Consider the following 14,792-nt stretch of genomic DNA (forward strand, 5'->3'; position numbering starts at 1 on the left):
GAAAGATGATTTTCTTTTTTTGAAAGTCACTGCTGTACATTACAAGTGTCCTATTCATGCCTTTTGTCTTTTCTATTGTTAAATTACAATGCCAGCACAAACTGTAAATTGATTTTGATTCTCCATATTAAATGTTATTTTTTTTTTGTTATTAAACAACATGTTTATTACGCCTTTTTCCCAACTGACGATGGCTCGTTGTATTTCATGTCCCACCGGGAATCAAACTTTCCTAACACACAGAATGATTTTGTTACTGTTGTAAAGAGGAATATTCTTAAAAACACACACTAAAAATCATTTACTGAATTGAACAGAGCAGTCTGTCCTTAAAAATGAATATAAACAAGTGAGTAAAATGTGTTAAAAGTGTTTTTTGATACCCTGAGAGGCTTGAATTGTTTCTCCAAGTTTCACTTCAATCTTGAGGAAAGACTCTGTTCTTGCTCAGCCTCATGATTTATTGATCCCACTAACATTTCGGCCCCTCTGGACCTTTGTCAAGAGTATTTTAAACAATTCTTACAACAATAATTTTGATGCTGAACAAGAGCAGAGTGCAGGATCTTCTTTTCTCAAGATTGAAGTGATACTTTCCAACACACCTGCATGTGAGATAAATGGATGTGTGAATATCTCCTTTAAAAAATGATCAAAAGTCAGTTATGTGAGATTGTCCACAAGGGGGCAAACCACTGCAGTGTGTTATTCAGAATTAAATGATACAAAGATCCTTGTTCCTTATATACTCATGATTAAAACCAGCTTCATTCAGAGTATTCCCAACATCGACAAATACATTTCTTAAATAAATGTAATCCATTATAAAATCAGATCAAATCAGCTTAATATTTATTGCATTAAAAATCAAATATGATAATTAGATATCGCCTTAAATTTGTAAGACGTCGTCACCACTGTTAGGCTTTATTCTGCATTGCTGAGATCCTAAAAAGTTATTTTGCTACAGGAGCTTTGTCTTATTCATTCAACTCTTAACTGTTTTATAGGAAACTTCCATTTTAATAACTCCTCAAGGATATTATTAAACAACTTTTCTTCTGCATCCACAGTGTGCTTCCACTTCCAATATGATCTCCCTTTGTTTTTCTCTTTAGCCGCACAAGGGATGTTAACGCCGGTCTGTCAGTTTACTGTCCACCAAACTGAAAAACCTTCGAAAGCAATGGATCGCTATGAAATGTTGTACAGACGTTCATGTTCCCCAGAGGATGAATCCTACTGACATTGGTGATCTGCTGACTTTTCCTCTGGTGCCACCAGCAGGTCAACATTTTCAACAGACATCCTAAAGACATTGATGTACCTCTTTTTCTCTTGTTATTCTTACATACACGATTTCTTTCTGTTTTTCTTCTACAACTTTTTCTTCTTCATCATCAAACCTCTGAATGATAGAGGGCCACTGTTAGGCTGGTGCATTGGCGATTAAAGTGTGAAATTCAGTGCAGGATTCTTATTCATTATCAGGCTTTTTAAACCTACTTAGACTTTCTCAAAGAAGGGAGAGTCAGTTGGAGAAATACAGGAGAGAAAGCTGTGTAAGAATTAAATATTAGACCAGTAGAGGGCGCACGAGTCACAAGTTTCCTGAACAAGTTTGGAAACCCGGTATGTATGTCTACCTCTAATATCTACAGAAAGGCATTTTAAGCCTGTGAAAATATACTTGTTTGTATTTCTTCTCATTCAGATAAATGCTCTGAACATCCCTCACCATAGTTTCCAGTCATGGCTGTAACACAAGCTTTCATTCCTCCTCTATCCCTTTGACAAAACAGCATTTTTACCACACTTCTCATGGAAAATGTGGAAACATCACACATCAGACTGACTCAATATAGATGACGTTTAAATGTATCGAAACCCTGATGGGTGTTGACAAAGACTTTGTCCTTTAACATTATATAATCTTCACATTTTACTCCTTTAAATCTCAATATCTTAAAATATCTTGAGTCCTGCTGTTCATTTTCTACTGCATCTGGAAGACTGTGCACACGATGACATACATTTTCCACCTCTCTACTGCTTGACTATCTTCTCTCCGCTTCCTCTGTTGTTTAGCTTTACAGTTTATAGTTGGAGTGAAGAGCTAGTTTGCATTTGTTCATGTTTTTGCTGTTTACTTTTGCGTGTCTCCTGTTTTGCTGGTCTTTGTGCACCTGCTGTTCCTGACCGACTCTGTGTGAGCTGTAAGAAGCCAGAGAGTTTCCCTGCTGTGTGTGTTTGTGTGGGTGAGTACATCTCTGTCCATAATCCTTTTGTTTTATTCTCAAGAATGTCACCATGGCAGTGAGGAACTTTTAGAATACTATTTCTGTATCTACTGCTTTTTTTTTTTTTTGCCTCTTTTGTTTGTTTTGAAGTTTTTGTTCTATGATAGGTTTCATGCTGTAATCTATCATTTTAAAGATGAATATTTATATTGCTACATGCACTTTTGTATATCAGTTTACACTGATTACCCTCTCCCACATCAACAGTCTTCGACAATCTTTTCTGGGCTGTTTCCGCCTTTGCTCATTTGTTATTTAGTGTTCAGGCCTGTCTGATCGATGTCCTCCTATTTCTTTCTTCTCCTACTGGGAGTTGAGCAATATCAAAACGTGTGTATCGCCATTTTTGCCTATTTGTAACTTGTGTTAAATTCAATCAATGGACCAAGTCAAAAATATAAAGTGAAAATAAATACTGTGGGCTCTAATTCTCCAATTCTGGGAGATATTTACCTGTTTCTGAGATATCGATTTTACTGTCCAAAGTCATTACAGTTGCACAATAGATAGATTTTCCCTGCATGAAAAGATGCCTGAGCAGTGTGCTGTAAGTTAAGAGTTATTTGCTTTTCAGGTGCAGTACATGAGCGTTACAAAGTGCAGTTCAACGTAACCTTCTGTGGGTGGGTGGATTTTAGCGAGGGGCACACATTAAACAAGAGAGGTTAAATATTTTTGGTACCATGTTCTCATAAGTCATCCTTTGTAAAGGGGTTGTAACTATTAATAATGTTAATAAATTATTTACCAATGCTTTATAGATCCATCATAAGCCATCTAAGAGCCACTTTTTTGGGTTGCCAGGTTGTGAATAATGTATTTGCAGAGTGTTCGTCCTCCTGCAGGACCACTTGATTTGTCTTTTTAAAGGACCGGTTCACAATTTTTAAAGTCTGTCTTGAAACAATAGTCAGGATCCTAAATGAACATTGAGGTGTTTTTCTTGCCATAATCATTCCTCCTATTTATATTGACCGTTAGAAGATCCCTTCATAATTACAATATAAGTGATTGGGGCCAAAATCCACAGTCCTCACTCTGTGCAAAAATGTATTTAAAAGTTTATCTGAAGCTAATATGGAGTCCAAATGCATCAAATCAAGTATATATCTCCTAACATTACAGTCTTTTTAGTGCCAAAGTCCCTCTTTTTGTTACTATACTTCCTCTGCAGCTCAACAGGGAAACATAAAGAGAGAATTTGATGCTAAAAAGATGAACTTCAGATTCAGATTCAGATAAACTTCTAAATGCATTTTTGCACTAAACGACTGTGTGGACACACTGTGGATCTTCGCCTCCATCACTTACATTGAAAGTGCATCTGAAGTTGATCTTTTAATAGCCAGTATGAACAGGAGGAAAGATTACAGCGAGGAAAACCTCTTTCAGTGTTCATATGGGCGCCTGACTTTTTGTTTCAGACACACTTAAAATTTGTGAACTTATCCTTTAAGCTTTTCGGTTCATCATGCAGACTCCTCTAATGGATCATTTGGCCTCCGACCTTCTGGAAAAGGGCAGCAGAGCATCCAAACAAAATCAATTTACTAACAACTTATTTAGAGTTACGATTGCAGTCTCATGTTAAGAAGCCTTTATTAACAAAAGGTCCCCAGCTGGACTCAAACCAGGGACATTGTGGGTCATGATCAATGCCTTAAAACTGAACTGAAATTGAGCACCAGGTTGTCAAGACAGGTGACTCTATTAATGACTAAATTAAGTATCTGTATGTGTTTTTCTTCTTGTTCCTACAGTTGGATGTTTGAGTTTCACTGTGCAGAGTGATGTATGTTCAGAGTTTGACACTAGAAGGCTGTTTTCTTGTTCATTTGCTGAAGGCGGAAAGTTTCTTGTTTTGATTGTTCCAAGCAGAGTATTTTAGATGTCTTAACACGTGTCTGGAGGGGATCTTTAACATTTATAAACATATTATTAACACATTGAAAAGATAAACACCTGCCAAAATAATATTTTAAGTGGTGCTCTTGGGAATAGTTTATATCTGATCTATAAAACATTATTAAATTATGTATTAATCATTATTTCAGTCATTACTTGTAAACCTTTTTATAAATGGTGACTTATTAGAAAATGGGATTTTTAACTTGACTATAAATGCTTATTTATTGCCTACATTAATTTATTAATCATTAAAAAATACATAACTTTATATTTCCTTTGAATGAGTGCAGTTCGCTGAGCAGAGCTGGACTTTTGTATGGTTTTTGTTCATTCAATAATTCTCCTCTATGGGTTGAATATCTCCGGTGTGCGGCCGGGATTGGACAGCCAGGATTGGACGGCCAGGATTGGACAACCAGGATTGGACAGCCAGGATTGGACAACCGGTATTGGAAGGCTGGGATTGGACAGCCTGGATTGGACCGTCGCTCCACTGCCGGGGCCCGTTTGAACGGTTTGAACGCGGAGCTCCGCTCATCATTGGTCGGACGCGTGTCTGGGGCGTTTCACTGGGACTGCCCGGTTGTGTCCGGGTAAGATGGCGTTAGAAGAGCAGTGCTCGGCACCACCTCGATGGCGGTCTATATCTCTGACACACGTAGAGTTCCCGGAGGGTACGTAAACTCCACATCTTTCTCTACCTGCTGACGCTCTGCTTGTAATCACAGAATTTGCACATTTCGAGCAGTTCGTGTGTTTTTTTTCTCGCTACTGAATGGACACGGCAGTTGGCGATGCTGCCAAATAGTGAGACACTGTTAAAGCCCAGGCACAGCGGGGAATGTAACCCGGACTGCAGAATTGTGAGACAGCGCCGCATGCGCAGTTAGCGATAACGTCCACAATGAAGGCTAGTTAGCATGCTAGCTGTCTTGAATATCAGCATTGATATTTTATCTCAGTAATTAGCGAATATCCCGTTTCCTGAAATACTCGACGAGAATGAAGCATTTAGTAGAGCAAAACATAATTTATAACTGCGTGAAGTAAATAATTATTTCACCTTTTTATATGTTTGTAGCCACGATTATGGCTAACGTAGCAGCTAGCTCCACGGCCTGACACTGATTAGTATAACTGGCATGAAGCACATTGATCGGAGCTTGTTCTGATAATAATTATATAAAATCAAATTATTTGATCTGTTAGTCAGTTAAGTTAGTTAGATGACGGTTTAACTTCACCACCTCACACGCTTCCTAGTGTGCTCACAGTTAAATATCTCAACCATCCGGGTTTACTTTAAGTGTCACTCCCACCAGTGTTGGGTGATGTTTGGACTTTAACAGTACATTTACTCAAGTTCTGTACTTAAGTACAGTTTTGAGTTACTTGTACTTTACTTCAGTATTTCCATGTGATGCTACTTTATACTTCCACTCCACTACATTCAGAGGGAAATATTGTATTTTGTACTCCACTACATTTATTTGACAGCTTTAGTTACTTTCTGGATGAAGATTTAACATAATGGATAATATAACAAGCTTTTAAAATACAACACATAGTTAAAGATGAAACCAGTGGTTTCCAACCTTTTTTGGCTTTTACAAAAAGCGGTGTGTAGTCGGGGTCACATTTCAGATGTCTATGAGTTGTTAACAGCTCCACCAAATAGTGATTTTTCCCTCTAAACTTCTCACATGGTTTAATTTCAATAAATGTTCAAACGATCCAATATTTCACCAAAGATTAGAGAAAAAGTCCAAAAACTGAAAACAGATTTGTGTATCAGAACTTTGTTTTTTTGTCTTTCCTCCCATTAATCATCTCACGACCCCTTATATTTATCTGGTGACCCTTTGGAGGGGCCCGACCCCTAGATTGGGAACCACTGGACTAAACTAACTAACTAACTGTATATAAAGTAGATCAAACAAACTCCACCTCCAGCAGCTACAACAGTAACATGCTGCTCTAACACTGATGCTTCAGTATTAATAATCTAATGATGTCATATATAATAATATATCAGTCAGAGGGACCAAACCACTACTTTTAATCCAATACTTTAACTACATCAAGCTGCTAATACTTATGTACTTTTACTTAATAATGATTTTTTTTTACTTGTAATGGAGTATTTTTACATTATTGCGTCGGTACTTTCACTGAAGTTAAGGATCTGAGTACTTCTTCCACCACTGGACTTGTAATGTTACCAGATGTATGTTTAATGTTTATGGTTTTTGTCTTAACATCAGAACTGTGTCACTGTGTTTTAGATGATCTGACGGGACAAGTGCTCGCCTACATCAGTCTCCTACCCATCGCAGTTCTTGTGGGTTTTGTTACACTCATAGTGTTTAAACGGGAGCTGCACACGGTGAGTTCTGCACAAGCACTTTTAAAATAGCATCACATTTAAAGTCAAGTCTGTGCCCAATTTCTTGTATTAGCAGTTAATCTTTCTCACAGGAGTCTGGACAGCGGTGTCAGGCAGGCCAGAAGAGTTTGTAATCGTTCGTGTGTTGACCTGCTTTTTACAGATTTCGTTCTTTGGTGGGCTCATCCTGAATGAAGGGGTGAACTGGCTGCTGAAGCACATTCTCAGAGAGCCGCGCCCATGTGCAGGTTCGTGGAGGAACAGGCTGTTGTTTTTTTAATGTGTGGTTGGCAGGGTTGGGCAATACTGAAAAAACATCCCAATCACCAGAATACCTTCTTCTGATATCAATAACAATAACTGTTCAGGTGCAGAAGTTCACTAGTTTAGGGGACCAAAACATTAGATTGAATGATGACAAACTGGTATTCCTATTAACTGTTAAATAACAGCCAGAATAAATTAAATAACTAAAAGATCTCAGTCGGTCAATAAACCATAAATTTTACTAGGGCTGCAACTAATGATTATTTTCATTATCAATTATTCTGATTACTATTTTCTCAATTAATCAATTAATTGGTCTACACAATGTCTGAAAAATTCCCCAAGCCCAGATGCAACCAGATGCAAGTTGGACGGCTAATTGTTGCATTTTACAGCATGCATGACATTGTTTAACATAACATGCCTCTCCCTTTCATTCTTGATTTAATCTGCCAATTAGTGAATTAATTTATCCATTATTTAATTGTTTTGTCTATAAAATGTCAGAAAATAGTCAAAATGCTCATCATAGTTTCCCAGAGCTTCTTTTTCTTGTGTTGGCTGTTTCAGCTGTAGTATATATTTCAGATAATCTAAATTTAAAAACCTCCAACAAATCATACGTGTATCATGGGAGTCACATTTTTCCTCTCCATATGTTTTCATGTCTGAAAAGACCCAAAATGAACACTGTAAGCGGACCACTTGATTACTATAAGTGAATTATTTAAACAGCATTTGTATAGAAATGATTCTGTCCCGAGGTTTTTGATCCATATTAGCGGCTGATCACTATAACCATGATCACTATAGGTGGTTTCTACTGTATAAACAGTAAAGTAAAGTTTAGGGCTTTTGAAAAATGTCGATCACTCTTTCCTAAAGCCAGAGACGCAACCTGGAATGTCTTGTTGTGTCCCGACCAACAGTTCACAACCCAAAGATATGCAGTTTACTGTCATAGAGGAATAAAGAAACCAGAGAATATTAACATTTTCTTCATTTAAAAAATGTTGCAGCTCTTGTTAGGTTTAGTTAATCCTGTATTTAAACAGGTAGTCTCAGTGAGATCAAGATCTTTTTCAGTGGAGACCTGTGTACAAAGAAAAGAAAACATACACACAGTCTACATACACAATTAGTTCCACATTAAATAAACAATTACAACTGTTCTTCAAATGGATTATGTTGTAATTTTACCCAACCAGATATTTATATATAGTCTAGAGAGATGTGTAAGAAGCTGTCCACAACAGCCTTCTAACTATGTCATTTAGAGTCTTATGTACATATTAATAAGCATCTAAAAGGTATTAGAAATGAGTTTCAATTCAAATTTTAAATATTGTCATTTAAGTTTTTGTAAACTTTAAAATTATGCAATAAATCCCGTGAACCAATCATAAATGACATGATGTGCTGAGGTGAACGTTTCCTCTCATTCATGGTTGAGTTTCTGTGTTATCGGTAGCGTTTCTTCATATCAACCCAGTTCATTTAGCTCTATTCTTCATTACTGCAGTTAATGACCTGCTGTACATTTAAACTTACACTAGTTCTGCTCAAGCACTCTCAGCTCTCTCCTTCTGTTAGCGACTTTCTCACAAGTCACACAGCTGTTTACACACTTTTCATATCTACTTTAGCGATGGCTTCCCTCCCGCTCTCTCTTGCTCGGTGTGTCTTATGTTAAGCTATTCCTCTTCCTCCTTTAGTGATAAAGGAACATGTAATAAATGTAGTTTATTTACCACGTCGGAGGTGACGCTCAGTGAGTTAGAAGTGCAGTCTGGAGAAACAATCTAAACAGCCAAACGAGCTGTTTTTTGAACTGGGTTTTCTAATAGTCACGAATCTTCTTTTTCAGATTTTTGCGGATGCTTAATGAGACGTTCAACTTTTCATATCATACATGCAGTTTTTACTGTTTCAAGCCAAATTTCCAGAGGCTTTAAACTCGTACATTGTTTTACATTTGTATGAGGATGTGAGATGAACTCTGTGTTGTAAATGAATATTTATATCAGGTTGTGTTGTTCTTTCTGCAGGGGCTCATTCAACCCTGCACACAGAGTATGGGATGCCCTCCAGTCATTCCCAGCTCATCTGGTTCTTTGTTGTTTACTTCTTTCTTTTCCTTTATTTAAGGTGAGCTTGTTTCTTCTTGTTGTTTGGAGAGGCTCCAGGGCGGAGCTGTGACACTCTTTAAAGTTCAACAACTAATTAACGTCTGCAGTCCACAATGTATTCAGTTGTTTTATTCATATCTACCAGGCTGATTGATAAATGAATGTATTCTTTTATATTTGTATCTGTTGTGTTATTTAGTTGGTGTATTCAAATGCATTTCTATCTTGTTATTATTATTATTATTGCATGAAAGATCTTAAATTAACACCAAAGCTTGTACTTGCTGAGCAGATCTCTCTCTGTTAAAGCTTTGAATTTTACCGAATCGTCACTGGTTAGACGCTTTCATTCCACCTTTTTACAGGAAGTAGAGGTCGCGATGTAAACTCATGCTATCCTCTCTTTTCAGAATGCATCAAACGAACAATGCTCGATGTGTGGACCTGCTGTGGAGACACATACTGTCCATCATCCTGTTGGGCATTGCCTTATCAGTCTCATACAGCAGGTAAGAGGCCGATCTCATCTCAACAAATAACAGATAAATCCTAAAATCTAAGGTAACTGTTGAAAAAGGTACGTTAATATCCAGCGGTTGTAAAGTTAGACAGACGTACTTGTTTCATGAAGACATCGAGAGGTGAGCTTGACTCTCCTGAGGTGCTTTAACAGGACTGACGAGTTTCTGTTTTTAATATTGCTATTAAAAGTATTTTTCTGATCTGATTCTACAACTTCTATGTACCCTGTTTTGTGTGAGATGTAAATGCTCAGGTACAGACTTAAACTTACTAAGGAATATAACAGACGTTAAAACCCACTGACCCTGTAGCGTCACATGACTCACACTGACCCTCAAAGCATTTTCCCCAATACACAATAATTGGAAAAGGAGCAGCTGTGAAACGGTGAATATTGTCACAAACTCCCTGAAATGACTCTTTGTATAATCAGAATTTGGTCCAATAACATTATTTAATCCCTCTAAGAGTTTTTTGTAATAATAATGGGGCATCATCTTTGAATGTGGTATTCTGTTCTCCTTCATACATTTATGGCTGCAAAAGTCTTTGAACTGAAAATAGGTGGTACATCATTCATCACAACATTGTTGACCAGTTGTAGTACAGTACATTTTTGGATATTGTTTGCCTGGCTCACTAGAGCTGCAACTGACGATTTTTTTCATTATTGATCAACCTGTCCATCATTTTCTCGATTTAATCGTTTGGTCCATAACATGTCTATAAAAAATTGTGAGAAATGTCCACCACGGTTACCTAAAACCCAAGATGACATCTTCATTCATATGTGTTCTTTTGTCCAAAACACAATAATGCTTTGTTTACTGTCACATAAAACAAAAGAAAAGTGGAAAATCGTTACAAATAAGAAGCTGGAGGCAGGAATGCTTCGTCTGTTTTCGTGAAAACTGACTTAAATGATTCACCGATTATCAATATAGTCACCGATTATTTTTCAACTAATTGTTGCAGCCCTGCTTGCTTACGTTATGGCAAAGGAAGCCAAATGATCCTCTTTATTCTTCTAACGACTCCATTTTGACTATTAAAACACCAAATTTGATCTAATTTAAAGTACATGACTGTTGTAGTTTACTGACACTTGACACTGATGCGTCTCTGTTTACAAGAAGCCACATTTACAGTCTGTGTTTGCCTTTTTTTCCTGTGTCTCTCTCATTCTCAGGGTCTACCTGTTGTATCACACCTGGAGCCAGGTTTTCTACGGCGGAGTGGCCGGTAGTACGATTGGCATAATCTGGTTCTTTTTCACACAAGAGGTGCTGACACCATTATTCCCCAAAATAGCAGCGTGGTAAGTAGCGCTCTAATTTCTCTGCTTCCTCCTCGTGTCACAGGGGAAGACGATTTCATCCGCAGCCTGAATAAAACTGGTCCATTATGTCTCCCTCTAATATTCTGCCCTCTTAAATATGCTTCCACAGGCCGATATCAGAGTACTTCCTGGTGCGAGACACAAGCCTGATCCCCAATATCTTATGGTTTGAGTATACAGTGACCAGATCAGAGGCAAGGTAAGTAAATACTGACACTGGAGATTCATAACTCACCGACTGTTGCATTTATCACCTGACCTATTTTTCTTTCTATGTTTTTTTTTTTTTTTCTTCTTGCAGGAACAGACAACGAAAGCTTGGAACAAAACTTCAGTGATCCGCACAGTTCTTTTGTGAAACTGAGTTTAGGACCACAAACAAACACACGCACACACACACACAGAATCATGCACACACACACACAAACACACACTTACTCAATTTAAAAAAAAAAAAAACACACTGGAGAACCATCTTTTGGACTGACGTGGTTGCAAGGAGCAAAGGGCAAAAAAAAAAAAAAAAAAAAACGTTTACAGGTGGCGAAAGAGTGCCTGGACCTGGCCCGGAGCCTACAGCCTGAGCAAGTCCGTCCACACGCCTCTCCTTCTTGTACAGCTTGCCCAAATGCTCTTCAATGCATGCAAGACTGTGCAAGAGGCTATACTATTTAATGATAGATTAATATATATATTTTAACTATAAACGCACGCTGACAGTAACAGTGTACTGTAAGAGATTCAAGGAGCCAAAAAAAAAAAAAAATGAGGCTTTGGTCAAGTTTCAAACGAGTTGATGGGCGTCATTGCAGCATGTATTTAGTGATCCTATTTTTTTTTGTTTTGTTTTGTTTTGTTTTTTTGTTTTTTTAATATTCTGATGGATAGCTGGCGGGAACGGGCGGGGAGGGAGGGGGGGTTGGTTACGGCTAGGACGGGGGTGGTATATGGAATTAACCATTTTTCATTGTTATATAATAGAAAATGAACCATTTCTAAAATTGGTTATGATGTAATATAAATGAAAATTTGCACTTTGTGAAATTTAAAAAAAAGAAAAAAAAAAACCCGACAAAAAAAACCCGACTAACACTAGTTAAATATTAAGACCCTGCCCCTCTTTTTCCCTCATCGGTCTTTGCTTTGTGTCTATGACTGTCAGTCCTAATATATTAGACTCCAAAGCTGATCTGCAACAGTGTAAATTTAATGTTACTATTGAGCATCAAGGTCGAGGTTTCTGTTCATATTCACGTTTGAGGATTATGAGACTGAATAATCGCAGCAGCAGGTTTCAGTTGTTTTTGTTCTCGGACACACTTTTGGACTTTTTGTTTTGTTTTTTTAATGCCTCGCACACAGTAGCAGCCTGGGAACAGAATTCTGGGAATCAATTTTTCTTTTTTAGTTTTTTTTTGTTTTTTTTTTACTGTTCAGTTTCTTATCTTGTTTTCTGCCGTTGCAGAGAGAAGTTTTTCTTTTTACCTGCATTTCTGAGATAACATTCCATAATTTTTTAGTGAGAAAACAAACATAATGACTGCTGAGGGGGACGTGCTTTCTTTCTTTCTTTCATTCTTTTTTTTTTTTTTTAAAGAAAGGAAATAAAAAATTAAAGCCTCAGGTCAGTCGTAGCATGTGATTATGCTTAATTCCTCACAGCCCACGGCAGCTAATGTTGAAAGCTGTCGAGTGGGGATCTGAAGCTGATTTAAAACTGTCATATCATTAGTTCCACAAAGGGAAGTAGTTCTCTTAGAATATGTTTTTTTTTTTTTTTTTTTTCCATGTGTAACCTATATCAGGCTGAATAAAAATGTGTTTATGTACAAGAGATGGTTCAAGTGTCTTACTTTCTACTTTGCATTTTCCACTGATGTGTGTCAGTCAGCCAACATGTAGTGAGACCATGAAATGATTTACATGAGAAACCTCCCCTCATAACACAATAATAAGTATCGTGAAGACATTGCAGGTCTTTAAAAGTATTGCTGCGACACACACAAAAAAAGTCTAGATTATATAAAAACTATAAAAGGGGTTTTTAAAGTCTGAGACTGGGGGCCTCCCCTCAGACAAAGCTTTGAAAAAGACACCCACTCGTGCCCCCCTTTTGTTTACTTGCTTAGTTTTGATGAATTCCTGGATGCCTTTGGGATCATGATTATGTCATTTGATCTCATAGAAACTCAACAATCAAGCCAAGAAATCCTGATGCAGCTGTTTGACAAACTTCAGACTAAACCAAATACATTGCAATGACTCTGGGAAAGTGGGAAAAACAGTAAATTCCTCAAAAATGTATCTCTGAACAATCTCTTTAACCAAATCACACACATTCAGGCTATTCTACGTGATCTCCTTTTGACAACTAATGTAATAACTAATGTAAATAGCCCATTACCCTCTTTGCACTAGAAACTACTAACTGATGTGCAGGATTGTGCATTAAATACAGCGGGTCATGTGATATACAGCTCAAACAAACTGCTGTTACTACCTGAGATCAGCGTTGGAAAGTACTTTCTCTGTCATGCCAAATATCTGACCCATCCCACATGGGTTTACAAGGAACTGCTTTTTTAGAAAACATGCATTTTCCAGTAAAAATAAGAAAATAAATCATGAACACTGCATCTACTTTACAGCCATATATAACAATATCTGATGCTCAGGTTGATCTCAGCCAAGAGACTCATTTTAACAGACAGGAAACCATCCTCATTTTAAAAAGTGGACGAATTAAATGTTTCCGATCATACAGATACAGAGACACTGAGGTTCACAGGAATCGATTCCCTGAAAAGAATCTCAAGTATTTGTTGTCAGTTTCCCCCTCGGCTTGGACAACCTGAGGCTGGAATTAATGATTGAACTTGAACGTGGCTTCTTCAGACACACTGTGCAACACTTTCAGTGTATAATCCCTCGGCAGCCCCCCTCCTTTTATTCTTTTTAATTGTATTATTGTTTATTATCTCTCTTTTGTGATTTGTTTGTTTGGCTGTATATATTGTGTTTGTTTAATGTTTGTTAATTCAAAACCTAAAATAACCTTAAAAAAAAAAAAGAAAGAACTGTTTACAGAAAAGAACTGCTATATATCTACAGCTGATCCTAATTTATATGTTTCGTATGTGAACAGCCAACTCTTACAAAATCATCTATTTTTTATCTTATTAAACAAAGTATTGTGCTGTTCTCAGTCAAAAGGACAGAAAAACAGGAGGCCAATTAATATATCACAGCTGGGAACAAAGAGATCTTTGCTTTTTTAGACAAATTACTGGTTCCAAGGTACTTGTACTGTACTTGAATATTTCAATTTTATGCTAATTTATACTTCCTACTACTATACTTATTATTTGACAGCTTTAGCGACTTTGCAAACAATACACATAAAATATATTAAACCACCCCACCCAACAGTATGTAAAGAAGTTAAAATTAACTCCATCTTGACAAGCTTCAGCACACATTTATGCATCAGTAATAATAATCCACTCATGCATGATAATTCAACACTGAAAGGGGCCATTTTGCTATATAACAAGTACTTTTACTAGTACATTTTGCCAGTAATACTCTTGTACTCTTAAGGAAGATTTTAAAAGCAGGATTGCTGTTTTGTTACTTTTACTTAAGGATCTTGAATACTTCTTCCAGCGTCAACAACAATCAAACACTTTTTTGTCCACAGACATGAATTATGGAAAAAAAAAAAAAAAGTCAAACATTGAATCTAAATTTTAGCATCATTTGCCGGAGACAGAAGCATCTGGAGACTATATGAGCTGGTGTAGGTGACAGATGAAAAATGGCCCTCTGTTCAGTGGAAACAATGAACAAGCTCCTTGTCTTGCGAAGGGAGCGTCATGCATTTCTCTCTCTCCGCGCTGTATTCCCCAGTGTGACCACCGAAACACTGCGAGAGAAAATAC

The 14,792-nt window shown here is 37.2% G+C and overlaps 1 protein-coding gene and 1 long non-coding RNA gene across 2 annotated transcripts in view; one reads left to right on the forward strand and one right to left on the reverse strand.

Moving 5' to 3' along the window:
* Window positions 1-14,792, reverse strand: part of LOC122968394 — a 221,677-nt gene that overhangs the window by 16,556 nt on the left and 190,329 nt on the right. The gene's annotated exons all lie outside the window — the stretch shown is intronic.
* dolpp1 (dolichyldiphosphatase 1) lies at window positions 4,545-11,295 on the forward strand. Its single transcript, XM_044333583.1, has 8 exons — window positions 4,545-4,882; window positions 6,494-6,594; window positions 6,758-6,842; window positions 8,910-9,009; window positions 9,401-9,499; window positions 10,702-10,830; window positions 10,961-11,050; window positions 11,153-11,295. The coding sequence occupies exons 1-8, from the start codon at window positions 4,807-4,809 to the stop codon at window positions 11,187-11,189; spliced, it is 717 nt and encodes a 238-aa protein (XP_044189518.1). The 5' UTR covers window positions 4,545-4,806; the 3' UTR covers window positions 11,190-11,295.

This window comes from Thunnus albacares, chromosome 18 (assembly GCF_914725855.1).
Source record: "Thunnus albacares chromosome 18, fThuAlb1.1, whole genome shotgun sequence".
Taxonomy (NCBI): Eukaryota; Metazoa; Chordata; class Actinopteri; order Scombriformes; family Scombridae; genus Thunnus; species Thunnus albacares.

What these genes read in the sequence shown, in the direction of transcription:
- dolpp1 (XM_044333583.1), top strand. Translation starts at nt 4,807, where the DNA reads ATGGCGTTAGAAGAGCAGTGCTCGGCACCACCTCGATGGCGGTCTATA. An exon ending in AGAGCCGCGCCCATGTGCAG is followed by an intron (nt 6,843 to 8,909) that starts GTTCGTGGAGGA and finishes TTCTTTCTGCAG; the next exon opens with GGGCTCATTCAACCCTGCAC. An exon ending in TTTCTTTTCCTTTATTTAAG is followed by an intron (nt 9,010 to 9,400) that starts GTGAGCTTGTTT and finishes CTCTCTTTTCAG; the next exon opens with AATGCATCAAACGAACAATG.